Here is a 14,096-nt window from a genome sequence, read left to right on the forward strand (position 1 = left end):
TTGTTTTGTTTGTAAAAAAATGAAATTGGAACTTAATGTACAGTCTTGGATTTGGGCAAATGTTCCCCCCTCCCGACTATATATATTTCAGCAAATGGCCCGTGTATTGCTCAGATTTATTAACCATGCCAGCAAGGCCATGGAGAGGTTAGCAGTTGTGTTGCTCCTGGAATGACCTAATATGTCTTGCGAATTACTTGATGAAACATAATTGATCGTTAAGTGATAGAGCAGAACATGGGATTGTTCCGTGCATTGTGATTACTTTCTCCAGGCAGATGTGTGCTACTGTTCTGAAGAACAGCATATTTGTTCAGGATGTCAAGGTTTGCTGCCCATGAGATTGTTTTTAATGCCATCATTAGAGCAATAACTTGAATATCTTAAGAGCTGGTGGGATTATGGAATATGTCAATGTTTGAGAATATGAACTAATAAGCATATTATTTGAAACTAACTCATAATATAAGGTTGTTTAACATTTCATTCTCTTTTCAATATCTCAGGGTTTGCTTCAGGCTTAAAAAGGAATGCTTTTCCCATTGCCATTTATATCTTTTGAGAATAGAACCATCCTAAAACCAGGTTGCCTGAGAATCACAAAATATATTCTTCTCTAAATCCATACCATGAAGTTGGTATTTAATTATGCAGACAATGATTATACAGCCTGAAATTGTTTTCCCTTTCTGCCAAGCAGTGGGAGATGCAGAACTTCTAAACTGAAGGGTTTTGGGGTGGTGATCTGAGATGTCAGGAGATTTATGTTCATGTTGTAGTAACAGCACACTGTTGTTGTTGTTGTTGTTGTTGTTGTTGTAATATCATTTATTGTCAAGTTGGCTGCAGTTGGCTACTGTATACAGTGTGTTCTTGGTTTTGGGGCTAGATTCCCATTGATTCATCACTTACAAGCAACACCCAGTGCTCATCCCAACAAGTGCCCTCTTCAGTGCCTATCACCCGTTTTCCCCTCTCCCCCACTCCACCCCCATCAACCCTCAGTTTGTTCTCTGTATTTAAGAGTCTCTTATGGTTTGCCTCCCTCCCTCTCTATTTGTAACTATTTTTTCACCTTCCCTTCCCCCATGGTCTTCTGTTAACTTTCTCAAGTTCCACGTATGAGTGAAAACATATGATATCTGTCTTTCTTTGACTGACTTATTTCACTTTGCATAATACCCTCCAGTTCCATCCACGTTGCTGCAAATGGCAGGATCTCATTATTTCTCATTGCCAAGTAATATTCCATTATATATATAAACCACATCTTTTTTATCTATTCATCAGTTGATGGACATTTAGGTTCTTTCCATAATTTGGCTATTGTTGAAAGTGTTGCTATAAACATTGGGGTACATGTGCCCCTTTGAATCTGCACTCCTGTATCCTTTGGATAAATTCCTACTAGTGACAAGATACTGTTTTCATTTAGATTGTAGGTTTAAGTGGGTGGGTTGCTGGGGGATAGCTACTACATAACCCTATCTTTAGCCTTTGCCCATGGCTATGATATGCAGTACCTCCAACAGAAATGGAACAAGGGAAAGAAGCAGGGAAGGGCCGTTCAGTTATATCATGAAGGACATCTTTTTGTATCTAATGCCAAAATAAGTATTAACTTTTTAATGTTTATTTATTTTGAGAGAGAAAGAGCATGAAAGTGGGGGAGAAGCACAGAGAGGGGAACAGAGGATCCGAAGCAGGCTCTGTGCTGACTGCAGAGAACCTGATGCAGGGCTCGAACTCATGACCAGAGCCAAGTTGGACACTTAACCAACTGAGCCACCCAGGTGCCCCAATAAGTATTAATTTTTAAATCAAACTATTCTACAACTATTGACAGACCATTGGACATGACTTCTAACGCAAATCAGTGAGAGTCTCTATTTTTTTAATTTTTAGGTTTTAAAAAAGCATTAAAGATAAATTTTGTTTTTGTAAATAAAAAGATTCTTACGCAGCAGAATTTTAAGATCTGAAGCCAAGTAGATAATCACCATAATTAAAACAAATGTCACACATTTTAGTATGCACACAAAATACCTGAGGCCCAGATAGCCTTTCAGCCTTTGGTGCTTCTTAACTGGTTATGAGGTATTAACACACTTTCAATGAATTTTTCTTCTTACTATTTTTATCTTTTAATTATCTTTAATTTACCTCTCATCTTTTAATTCTAGAACAATGTTTTCCAACTTGTGAATGCAGACATTATTCTATGAGTTCCTTACATCTATCCAGGCACTAATCACATATGTCTACCTATGGAACCAGTCATATATCTTCCCCATATCTAGACTACTTGCTCCCAGGATACTGTAGATACTGTTATCAAAAATAAAGTTTAAATTCATTTAAAATCCTTACTAAAGTATTTATTAACTTTTTTATTGTACATTTTCTCAATCAACACATACTCAAAATACAACCACTTCTAGGCACATATTCTTGATAATTCTGGACATTAAAGTGGAACTCTATATCAAAAAACATTTTAAAATATCAGCTGTTCTGTTAGAAACTGAACCCTTTGGGGCACCTGGGTAGCTCAGTCGGTTTAACATCCAAGTTCGGCTCAGGTCATGATTTCATGTTTCATGGGTTCAAGCCCTGCATCAGGCTCTGTGCTGACCATTCAGAGCCTGGAGCCTGCTTCAGATTCTGTATCTCCCTCTCTCTTTCTGTCCCTCCTTTGCTTGTGCTCTCTCTTTCTTTCTCTCTCTGTCTCTCTCTCAAAAAATAAATAAACTTTTTAAAAAATAAATAAAATAAAATAAATAAATAAAATAAATAAACTATTTAAAAAAAATAATGAAAAGAAAAGTGAGCCCTTTGAGGCATTTCTCATGCATGAATCCCTTGTAATAATATAGAACTATGATGCCCAATACGGTTGCCAGTAGCTACATGTAGCTATTTAATTCATAAATTCAATTCCTCAAAGGCACAAGCCATATCTCAAGTGGTCAGTAGCAATATGATGGCTACTGGCTACCATATTGTACAAGACAGATACAGAGAGTATTGGAGAAAATTCCCTGATCTAACTTATCAACTACTAAATTGTGCAAAAACAATTTGCAATTGAACTTGGAAACAGATTACTACTCTTACAGCAAATCTTTGGACCAGAGGTATTTATATATCCACAGATAAAGCAAGATAAGGCCTTCCTCTCAGGTAACCCATGAAAAGTAAAGAGTCTGATTGAACAGTTTTGCTTCAAGATCTAGAATCTCATTGTATGGAACTGAGCTATGTAATATATATTGTAATCAGTGATTAAACTTGTACAAGTAAGAAGCTTTTGCACAGCAAAGGAAGCCATCAACAAAATGAAAAAGCAGCCTGCTTAAAATGGGAGAAGGTATTTACAAATGATGTATCTAATAAGGAGGCAATATCCAAAATATATAAAAAACTTGTACAACTTAACACCAAAAAACCCGAACAATCCTATTAAAAAATCAGCAGAGGACCTGAATAGACATTTTTCCAAAGACATACAGATGGCCAACAGACACATGAAAAGATGCTCAACATCACTAGTCATTATGGAAATGCATGCCAAAACCACAATGAGATATCCCCTCACACCTCTCAGAATGGCTAAAATCAAAGAGACAAGAAATAACACGTGTTGGCAAGAATGTGAAGAAAAAGGAGCCCTTGTGCATTGTTGGTAGAGATGTAAGTTGATACAGCCACTGTGGAAGACAGTATGGAGGTTCCTCAAAAAATTAAAAATAGAAATAACTTATGATCCAGTAATTCCACTACTGGGTATTTACCCAAAGAAAACAAAAACACTAAGTTGAAGGGATATTTGCACCCCCTATGCTATTGCAGCATTATTCACAACAGCCAAGATGTGTCCATCAATAGATTAACAGATAAAAAAGATGTGGTATATTTATGCAATGGAATATTACTCAGCCTTAAAAAAAGAAAGAGAGAGAGAAATCTTGCCATTTGTTTCAGTATAGATGGACCTAGAGGGTATTATGCTAAGTGAAATAGGGGAGACAAAGAAAAATACCATATGATTTCACTTATATGTAGAATCTAAAAAACAAAACAAATGAACACACAAACAAACAGAAACAGACCCATAAATACAGAGGGGGATGGGGTAAAAGATTGGGCAAACTGGGTAAAGGAGAGTGGGAGGTACATACTTCCAGTTATGGAACAAATAAGTCACAGGATGAAAGGTACAGCATAGGGAATATAGTCAATGGTATTGTAATAGTGTGGTATGGTGACAGATGGTAACTACACTTGTGTGGAGCACAGCATAATGTATGGAGTGGTCCAGTCACTATGTTGTACACCTGAAGTTAATGTAACTATGTGTCACCTATGCCTCAATAAAAAGTAATAATTAAACTCACACAAATGTAGGTAATACATATGAAACCATTAATTCTTATTTTACTTAAAACTCTAGTTTATGTTATGCTGAACAAAAAATAGTATAAAATGAAAGACTTAACATATTCAAGAATACCTTTAAAATCTAATCATAGTTTCAGTAATCAAAGTAGAATCTACAAATTTTTTAAATTTTATTTATTTTGAGAGAGAGACAGAGAGACAGAGAGAGAGAGAGAGAGAGAGCATGAGTGGGGGAAGGGCAAAGAGCGAGGGATAGAGAATCCCAGGCAGGCCCCACACCGTCAGCTCAGAGCCCAGTGCTGGCTCAGTCTCACCAAATGTGAGATCATGACCTAAACCAAAATCAAGAGTCAGACACACAATCGACTGAGCCACCCAGGTGCCCTGAATCTACAAATTTAAAAGGTAATTGTTCCCCCATCCAAATGCAATTGATTTTTTATGAGACATCGGAATAATAATATAATTATTAAAGTATTCATTGTTCTTCCTTGCTGTGACCCTTAGCCAGAATTCAGGGCTTTAAGCTTTGATTATATATTGCAGAAATTTATTTTTAAGAATACACTAGATTGAATAGCAATCCTCATTTGCTGATCCATTTATTTTCTCACCCAATAAACCTGCCTTGGTTTGCTGAACACACAAAGCGTCAAGACCAAGAGTAATGTCATTTGTTTTAAGCCAGAGCTGCTATGTTTCTAAAAGGGCATTGAAGGGAGACTAAACTCATTGTGGCGATCATTTCACATACATACAAATATCAAATCATTAGGCTGTACACCTGAAACTAATGTTATATGTCAGTTATGCCTCAATAAAAAAAAATTAAAAAAAATAAAAGGGCACTGAGATGCCCAAATTGCTTTGTCATTTGGTTGGTGAGACAATTAAATTAACCAGCCTTTCTGGGTTTTAGAGAAAAGTTTAAAAGCCCAGCAGCTTTCAGCAAATTTAGCTGTGTCAATATCTTTGCATGATTCATTTAAATTAACTTTTCATTTCAAGTGGAGCAGTCTGGGAAAAGAAAGCAGCTTGAATACTTGCCCAAATGTCATAACTTTTATTAATAATACCCAAGACTAGCAAAGTGTTTTTCAGTTTGTAGAGTATTTCTAATACATGATGTCACTTGATCTCCAGGCCAACTCTAGGAAGAGTTGGAACTCAGTCCCTGGGGTCTGAATCATAATCAAATAGCAGCAGTTGCATCCTCATTTATGTATTCCTGAAAGCTTGGGGCTAGCATTTAAAGATACTTCAAAAGTGCCGTGTTAGAGAGTTCACATCAAGAGAGACTGGACCAGCTCAAGGTGGAGCCAAGATGTTTACTGGAATGGAAACAGGGGAATTAAGTGAAAGTTTGTGAAGTGGATGCTGCCAGGCAGGCTTATTTCCCATAGATACTGCTATGCCCCCCACCAAAAAAAAAGTAAGGCCACCAGTTAATACACTCAAGCCTTATACAGAGATTACATAATCTTTTTTTAGTGCTTTAGTCATAAAAAAGAACAAACTGAAAAAAAAAATTTCCTAGAAGTGAAAAATGTGACAGCAGGAAAAAAAAGAAAACAGAAGGTCACTAAAATTGTGAAAACTTCCCAGAAATTAGAAGGAAAAGACAGAGAAAATGAAACCAAAAAATAGGAAAGGTAGGTGACCTTACCAGGAGATCAAATATCCAACTAACAGGAGTGCCTCAAAAAGAGTACAGGGAAACTGTAAGGGAAGGATTGTATCAAAGTCATGTTACGTTATGATTCTCCAGAACTGGTGGTCACAGGAGAAGGGCTACCAAGTGCCTGGCACTTCAAACAAAACAATACTTGCAAAAAAGGGGATCCTTGGGGTTGCCTGGGTGGCTCAGTCAGTTGAGCATCAGACTTCTGCTCGGGTCATGATCTTGCCATTCATGAGTTCAAACCCCACGTCAGGCGCTATGCTGACAGCTCAGAGACCGGAGCCTGCTTCGGATTCTGTGTCTCCCTCTCTCTCTGCCCCTCTCCCGCTCGCACTGTCTCTCTCTCTCCAAAAATAAATAAACATTTAAAAAAATTAAAGCAAAAAAGACTACATAACAATACTTTCACAATTATGGAAGAAAATTATCTCCAACCTAAAATTCTGCACTCAGCCAAACTATTCATGGAGTGTGAAAGTAGCATAAAGACATTCTTAGACATGCAAGATCTCAAAACTTTATCTACCATTTATCCTTATTCAAGAAGTTAAGCACCGGGGTGGCTCAAGCATCCCACTCGTGATTTCAGCTCAGGTCATGATCTCATGGTTCCTGAGATGGAGCCCTGCCTTGGGCTCTGTGCTGACAGCATGGAGACTGCTTGAGATTTTCTCTCTCCCTCTCTCTCTCTGTCCCTCCCCTGCTCATGCACACACTCTCTCTCTCAAAATAAATAAATAAACATTTTTAAAAAATTAATCAGAAGCAAAGTGGAGAAAGGGATTGCTTGTTTTCATCCTAAATCTTTTAGTTCTCTGACCTCTTAAATTCTGTACCTTGGAAATAATCAGATCCATGTTAATTATACCTTTGGGAGGTGACCTGAAACTAAAATTTCCAGAAAGGGTCAAATGTGCCATAGCTGTTATACTCCAGACAATACAAACTAAATACTCCCTAAAAACTTAATTATACCAATATTATACTTACAATTATAGACCAAAGTCTGAAATTTTTGGCTGCCTAAAGCACCAGGGTCACCTGATAAATGGTAAATTTGACTTCCATTTTGGCTTTTGTTGGTTTATCCTTTGGATTATATATGCCATGTACATCATATCCCTCTGGGGCATTATTTTTCTCATGTCAACCACTATGTGATTTTGACTGTAAATACAGAAACATCAGCTGCTTGAACATGTAGTTGTGGCCTTGAGGTTCAGGTACTTGAAGCCAATTAGCTGAGAGAGAGAGAGAGACGGAGCTAAGGACAAGACAAAGTTATTAAGAGTATAAGACTAATGGAGCTACACTTTCCGCTTCTATCTTGACTGTTACCTAATATCAGCCCCAATATAGATGCCACTTGCTCCTTCTGTACCTCCCATTTACAAGACATTTCTGGGAGAAGAGTAATGAAAGGAATAAGAGCTTAGCTATTGAGATCAATGTGATAGAAAAAGAGCAAGAAACCAGGTCTCATTTTTAAGAAAATATTCAGTTTTCTAAAAGAGGCTTCTCTTGCCCCCAGTTCTTTATAACATTGGCAGGTAATGCCTTAGTTCCACTTTTTGTTATATTGTTTGGGATTTTTGTCACTGGTATCTAATAATGCACAGATTTGCTGTGTGCTTCTAGTTCTCCATGGGTCATGCTTTCAAAGCATCTGAATTCACATATATATGATGCCTTCTATGAAAATTGTTAAATTAAACCAGCCATATATGCTATCAAAGCATTGGAAGTTCTCCGGGCCTCACTACATGAGAAGCTGCAATAATAAGGGCACCTGAATGACTCAGTCGGATAAGTGTCCAAATCTTGATTTCAGCTCAGGTCATGATCTCATGGTCATGATCTCACAGTTGTGAGATCAAGTCCCTCATGGGGCTCTGTGCTGATAGTGTGGAGCCTGCTTGGGATTCTATCTCTCCCTCTCTGTCTGTCCTACCACTGCTCATGGGCACACACACACGCACTCTCTCTCTCTCTCTCTCTCTCTCTCTCTCTCTCAAAATAAATAAATAAACTAAAAAAAAAAAGAAGAAGCTGCAGTAATAAACCCATGTGTTTTCATTGGTTACTCGAGGTCACTCTGTAAATTATGTTTGTACAATATTTGCAAAAACTACCATTTCAAGATGAAACAGTAATTGTTTTATTCTTTAAGATACCAAGATATTTAGCAGAAGTTTTCACAGATCTGTAGGATAAATCAACATGAGCCATGTAAGCAAGGCTCCAGGCAAGAAACCCTGCTTCAATTATTTAAACCTTCCTTAATAATATTTAAAAATATATATACCCTCAGGTCTTACTATATATTTTTCTAGTTTTTTATATCACTTCTTGAACATTTTATTGAAGTACAATGTGAATACAGAATAGAGCGCCTATCTAAAGAGAACTGAGCACTGCTGTGTAAACAGTACCCAGATAAAGAAATAGAACCTAAACAGTACCTCCTATATACCTTTTCTCAATCACTGTCCCTCACTGTGCTGGTGTTCTAACAGCATAGCTTAGTTTTTCCTGTTGCTTGTACTTTATGGAAATGGAATTACACAACATGTACCCTTCTGTGTCTTGTTTCTTTCACTCAACGTTCTTCATATGAAGCTTGTCCATCATCGAGCATAGTTCCAGTGTGCTGTTACTGTTGTAATAGTGTACCATTCCATTATGTTAATGTACCACAACTTACCTCTTTATTCTACTGTTAGTAGGAGTTTGAACATTTCCAGCTTCAGTTTATTAAGAGAGCAGTGCAGTTTTGAACACTATAGTACATATCTTTTGATGAACATATATAAACACACCTACTGAGTATGTATGTAGGAGTATGTAGCTATATCATAAGATATATATACATTCAGCTTTAATAGATACTGCCAGTTTCCCAAAGTTGTTGGGTCAATTTTTAACTTTTTTTGTTCAGTGCACATTTATTTAATGATATTCTCTTCATTGTAAGTTTTGACTATTGATCAAATGATCAGTGATCATTGATCACTGTTATCTTCCTTATAAGTTTCAAAATCATGAATGATAGTTATTTAGCGGGGATATGACCCATTTAAATGAATCTGCCCAATAAAGTAGAATGCTTTGATTTATGAATTGTAATTAAAAAAACTTTTCTCTTGGAATATTGGAGTAAACACTTGGTCATTAGAAATGTTTGGAGACTGGGGCGCCTGAGTGGCTCAGTCAGTTAAGCATCCGACTCTTGGTTTTGGTTCAGGTCATGATCTTGTAGTTTGAGAGTTTGAGCCCCTCATCCCTCATTGGGATTCTCTCTCTCCCCCCCCTCTCTGCCCCTCCCCTGCTTGTACTCTCCCTCTCTCTCTCTGTCTCTCTCTCTCTCAAAATAAATAAACTTAAAAAAATTTTTTTAATAAATGTTTGCAGACTTATTAAAAAGGAAAAAATTCACTTAAATCTATATGGAAAGTACGTTCAAGCAATCTCTCAAATGGACAGTTTCAAGGGAAACTTTTCCAGCAATAGTCAGCAAGTAGTAAGCAAAGGACAATAGAGGGATTCTAAGACCAAGAGCCGGGCAATCTGAGATAATGTCTCAACTCTACCAACCACTTAATATATCTGAGCCTTTATTTTCTCTTATACAAAATAAGAGTCTTAATCCATACTCTGAGTGTGAAGACTACATGAAAATACATTGTATTGTATGTATCAGGTGTAATTAGGTATGAAGTAAAGAGAGCTTATGTTTTACATCAAAAAGCCATAAACATAATCTTAGACTATGACAATTTTTTTAATTAAAAAAATTTTTTTAATGTTTATTCTTTTTTTTTCAACTTTTTTTTAATTTATTTTTGGGACAGAGAGAGAGAGAGCATGAACGGGGGAGGGGCAGAGAGAGAGGGAGACACAGAATCGGAAGCAGGCTCCAGGCTCTGAGCCATCAGCCCAGAGCCTGACGCGGGGCTCGAACTCACAGACCCCGAGATCGTGACCTGCCTGAAGTCGGACGCTTAACCGACTGGGCCACCCAGGCGCCCCTTTAATGTTTATTCTTGAGAGAGAGAGAGAGACAGAGCACAAGCGAGGGAGGGGCAGAGAGAGGGAGAGACACAGAATCCTTTTTCTTTTAATATGAAATTTATTGTCAAATTGGTTTCCATGCAACACCCAGTGCTCATCCCAACAGGTGCCCTACTCAATGCCCATCACCCACCCTCCCCTCCCTCCCATCCCCCATCAGCCCTCAGTTTGTTCTCAGTTTTTAAGAGTCTCTTATGGTTTGGCTCCCTCCCTCTCTAACTTTTTTTTTTCCTTCTCCTCCCCCATGGTCTTCTGTTACGTTTCTCAGGATCCACATAGGAGTGAAAACATATGGTATCCGTCTTTCTCTGTATGGCTTATTTCACTTAGCATAACATGCTCCAGTTCCATCCACATTGCTACAAAAAGCCATATTTCATTCTTTCTCATTGCCAAGTAGTATTCCATTGTGTATATAAACCACAATTTCTTTATTCATTCATCAGTTGATGGACATTTAGGCTCTTTCCATAATTTGGCTATTGTTGAAAGTGCTGCTATAAACATTGGGGTACAAGTGCCCCTATGCATCAGCACTCCCGTATCCCTTGGGTAAATTCCTAGCAGTGCTATTGCTGGGTCATAGGGTAGGTCTATTTTTAATTTTTTGAGGAACTTCCATACTATTTTCCAGAGTGGCTGCACCAGTTTGCCTTCACACCAGCAGTGCAAGAGGGTTCCCATTTCTCCACATCCTCTCCAGCACCTATAGTCTCCCAGTTTTTTCATTTTAACCACTCTGACTGGCATGAGGTAATATCTCAGTGTGGTTTTGATTTGTATTTCCCTGATGAGGAGTGACATTGAGCATCTTTTCATGTGCCTGTTGGCCATCTGGAGGTCTTCTTTAGAGAAGTGTCTATTCATGTCTTCTGCCCATTTCTTCACTGTATTATTTGTTTTTCAGGTGTGGAGTTTGGTGAGTTCTTTATAGATTTTGGATACTAGACCTTTGTCTGATATGTCATTTGCAAATATCTTTTCCCATTCTGTTGGTTGCCTTTTAGTTCTGTTGATTGTTTTCTTTGCAGTGCAGAAGCTTTTTATCTTGATGAGGTCCCAATAGTTCATTTTTGCTTTTAATTCCCATGCCTTTGGAGATGAGACACGGAATCCTAAGCAGGTTCCAGGTTTTGAGCTGTCAGCACAGAGTCCAGGAGGCTGAAACTCACAAACAGCGAGATTATGACCTGAGTTGAAGTTGACTTAACCAACTGAGCCACCCAGGCACCCCAACCATGACATTAATTTTTAACTTTCCAATTATATTCCTAGAGAATACATTTCCCCATCTTGTTTTAGCCCTGCATTTTGTTACCACTGTCTCCATTTTTAGCATTAGGAATATTACACAGTTCATCATGGAATTACACTAATTCACGTACATTAATGACTCTGGTGGTCATTAATTTACTAGTTAGTTTACTAGTTGCATTGTGGGTTTTCAGTAGTCCTTTGCCACTATCTTATCAAATAGTGATTAAAGATGTACAGTTGGTTCCTGGAAGGCATGTTCATGCTCAGATAATTTACCTCAAATAAGTCATATCTCTTCCCAGCCAATTCAAAAATTGCTTCATGTTTTACTTTTTGGTACTTTTATTCTTTTTTTTTGTTTTTAATTTACTTCTGAAACAATGTTGTTAAGTAATTGCTGGGCTCTTTCTTTTTTTTAATTTTTATTCTTTTTTTGAGAAAGAGGGAGAGAGAGATCGTGAGCAAGTGGGGGAGGGGCAGAGAGAAAGGGAGACAGAGAATCCCAAGCAGGCTCCACTTTGTCAGCACAGAGCCCGACTTGGGGCTTGATCCCATGAACCACAAGATAATGACATGAGCTGAAATCAAGAGTCAGATGCTTAACCAACTGAGCCACCCAGGCACCCCTTGGTACTTTTTTTGTTTGGTGTGAGTTGTTTGGACAAACAGTTCTACTAATGTGAAAGAATATGCCAAGGTAGTCTTTTTCACCCTTTGGGCATTTATCAGGGCCAAGTATGACAAGGAAAAGATTCTTAAGATATAGTAACTTAATAATCTCCCTTTTCATGTTATTCTGTTTTCTCCTCTCTTTTGTTTTTGTTTTTTATGTCCTCATGTATGCCACATGCAGTGCGTTTGGCGTAGTTATGCAGCTGATGAGAAATCTGTTTCCATTGCAACCTGGAAGCCACACTTGAAGGCCTTGCACACCTGCAGCCCCACCAAGTAGGTATCAGTGTGACAGCTGATGCTGTCATCAAGCCTCCTCAAGCTTGCAAAATAAATCATACACACGCACGCACACGCACTTGCGCATACACCCATGTATGCATGCGCACACGTGCACACACACACGTGTTGACTTTTGGCTTGTCTTATTCTCTGCTGCTCTTTGAGAGATTCAGCCCTGTTCAGCAGCAACTCAGGCACAAAACTAAATGGACTCAGGATCATTCCTCACCATTCATAGACTGAGCTTAAAGATTAAAGGAATCCAAATTTTTATAGAGATTTATTTCTATTATTACATGTTTATTTTCTAATAAATCATTTCATAAAACCCACCAAAATTCTAAAGGTAAGCACTAGGGCTCCTGAAAAACAATGACTGTTTAAACTCCATCCAATACCTGACCCCAAGCAGGGAACACTTTGAGAGCAATGTATGTTTGCATGAAGTCCCTCAAAGCCCTCTCTCAGCTGGATCTCCTGACAGGATGGTCCTTGAGCTTTCACTTGCTGATCAAACTAGTATCAGTAGCAAAAGAAGAGCTGGAGTCCTAATAGGATTATAACCTACAGTGAAGCCATGGGACCAATCAAATTAAAAGTTGAAATAAGCGTTCAAAATTTGAAAGTAATATGGCTTTCATTCACATTCCATTGGTCAAGACAAATCACCTGACCATGCTTCAACTCAAAGAGGATGGGAAAGTGCAATCATACTATGTGCCTGAAAAAGAGAGGAGAACCAGAAAAATTATGAATGGCCATAATGGCTACCACAGTGATCTTTAATTAAAAAAAAAAAGTCCTTAGTCCTGAAATCCTAGACTCCAGTTCAACTAGCAGAACATACTAAATCATAATCACCATCTAATTAAAGAAATCAGTGAAACAAGCAAAGCAACCAAGTCAAGGGAAAGGCTTTCTGTGTGTCACCCAGCTTGATTACAACAGTCCATTCCTCACATTGTTCAAAAGTTATCAAAGTGCTTATCTGACTTAGTATTTTAGAGCACTTGCTGTTTCCCTTCCTAGTCCAACAAAACCTTAATCCTAGTTGCTGAAAAGGGTTCAAGGCATCTAACTACTGTGATTCAGTCAGAAAAACCTCCTTCTTACTTGATGTGGAAGAGGAATCATCTGGGGAAACCTCCGTGACTTGTTGCCTGGAATTTCAGTCTCGAAGGAGATTTGTGATGCTTCAGAGTGCATGCTATTGAGAAGCTATAGATGTGTCACTGTCAGGATCCATTACATTGCTTCCCTAATCTTCCTTGGGCCTCAGTTTTCCCATCTACCAAGTGAAGGACTAAAGGTGAGCAAGATAACCTCTAAGCTCCGATAGGACATGTCTCCTAGAAGTTGGAGTCAAAACTTTGTCAGCACTTGTGACAGATACTCACAGAACCCTAGGCTTTAGAAGAGATGGAACCTTAGCAAGGATAGAAGCATGGATAGTGTTGAATGAACGCATGGATGAGAATTGTCTTTTCGCATAGATCTTAAAATTTAGTTGAATTTCCTCTGTTGAGTATAAGACTCTTTCAAAGTTGTGGTATTAAAAACAAAAAAGGGACATAACTCATGCCATCTAGTACTTGGGGGTATGAATCAGAAATGGGAATTGTATAGAAATTGCATGTCTTGTACTCATGAAGTTGTCTGGGTTAATGTGTAAGAGGAAGGCTAGTAGAAAAAAACAAAAGAAGGTTCTCAAGTGACAGAAGAGAGTGGTCTC

General features: G+C 38.1%; 1 protein-coding gene across 2 annotated transcripts in view; it reads left to right on the forward strand.

Annotated features, from left to right (window-relative positions):
* KCNQ5 (potassium voltage-gated channel subfamily Q member 5) overlaps positions 1 to 14,096 on the forward strand; it is a 521,883-nt gene that overhangs the window by 434,186 nt on the left and 73,601 nt on the right. For both annotated transcript variants that reach the window (XM_047860007.1, XM_047860006.1), the window contains exon 8: positions 12,264 to 12,358. In XM_047860007.1, coding sequence (XP_047715963.1) covers positions 12,264 to 12,358 — 95 coding nt within the window. The remainder of the gene's footprint in view (positions 1 to 12,263; positions 12,359 to 14,096) is intronic.

This window comes from Prionailurus viverrinus, chromosome B2 (genome assembly GCF_022837055.1).
Source record: "Prionailurus viverrinus isolate Anna chromosome B2, UM_Priviv_1.0, whole genome shotgun sequence".
In the NCBI taxonomy this organism is placed as follows: Eukaryota; Metazoa; Chordata; class Mammalia; order Carnivora; family Felidae; genus Prionailurus; species Prionailurus viverrinus.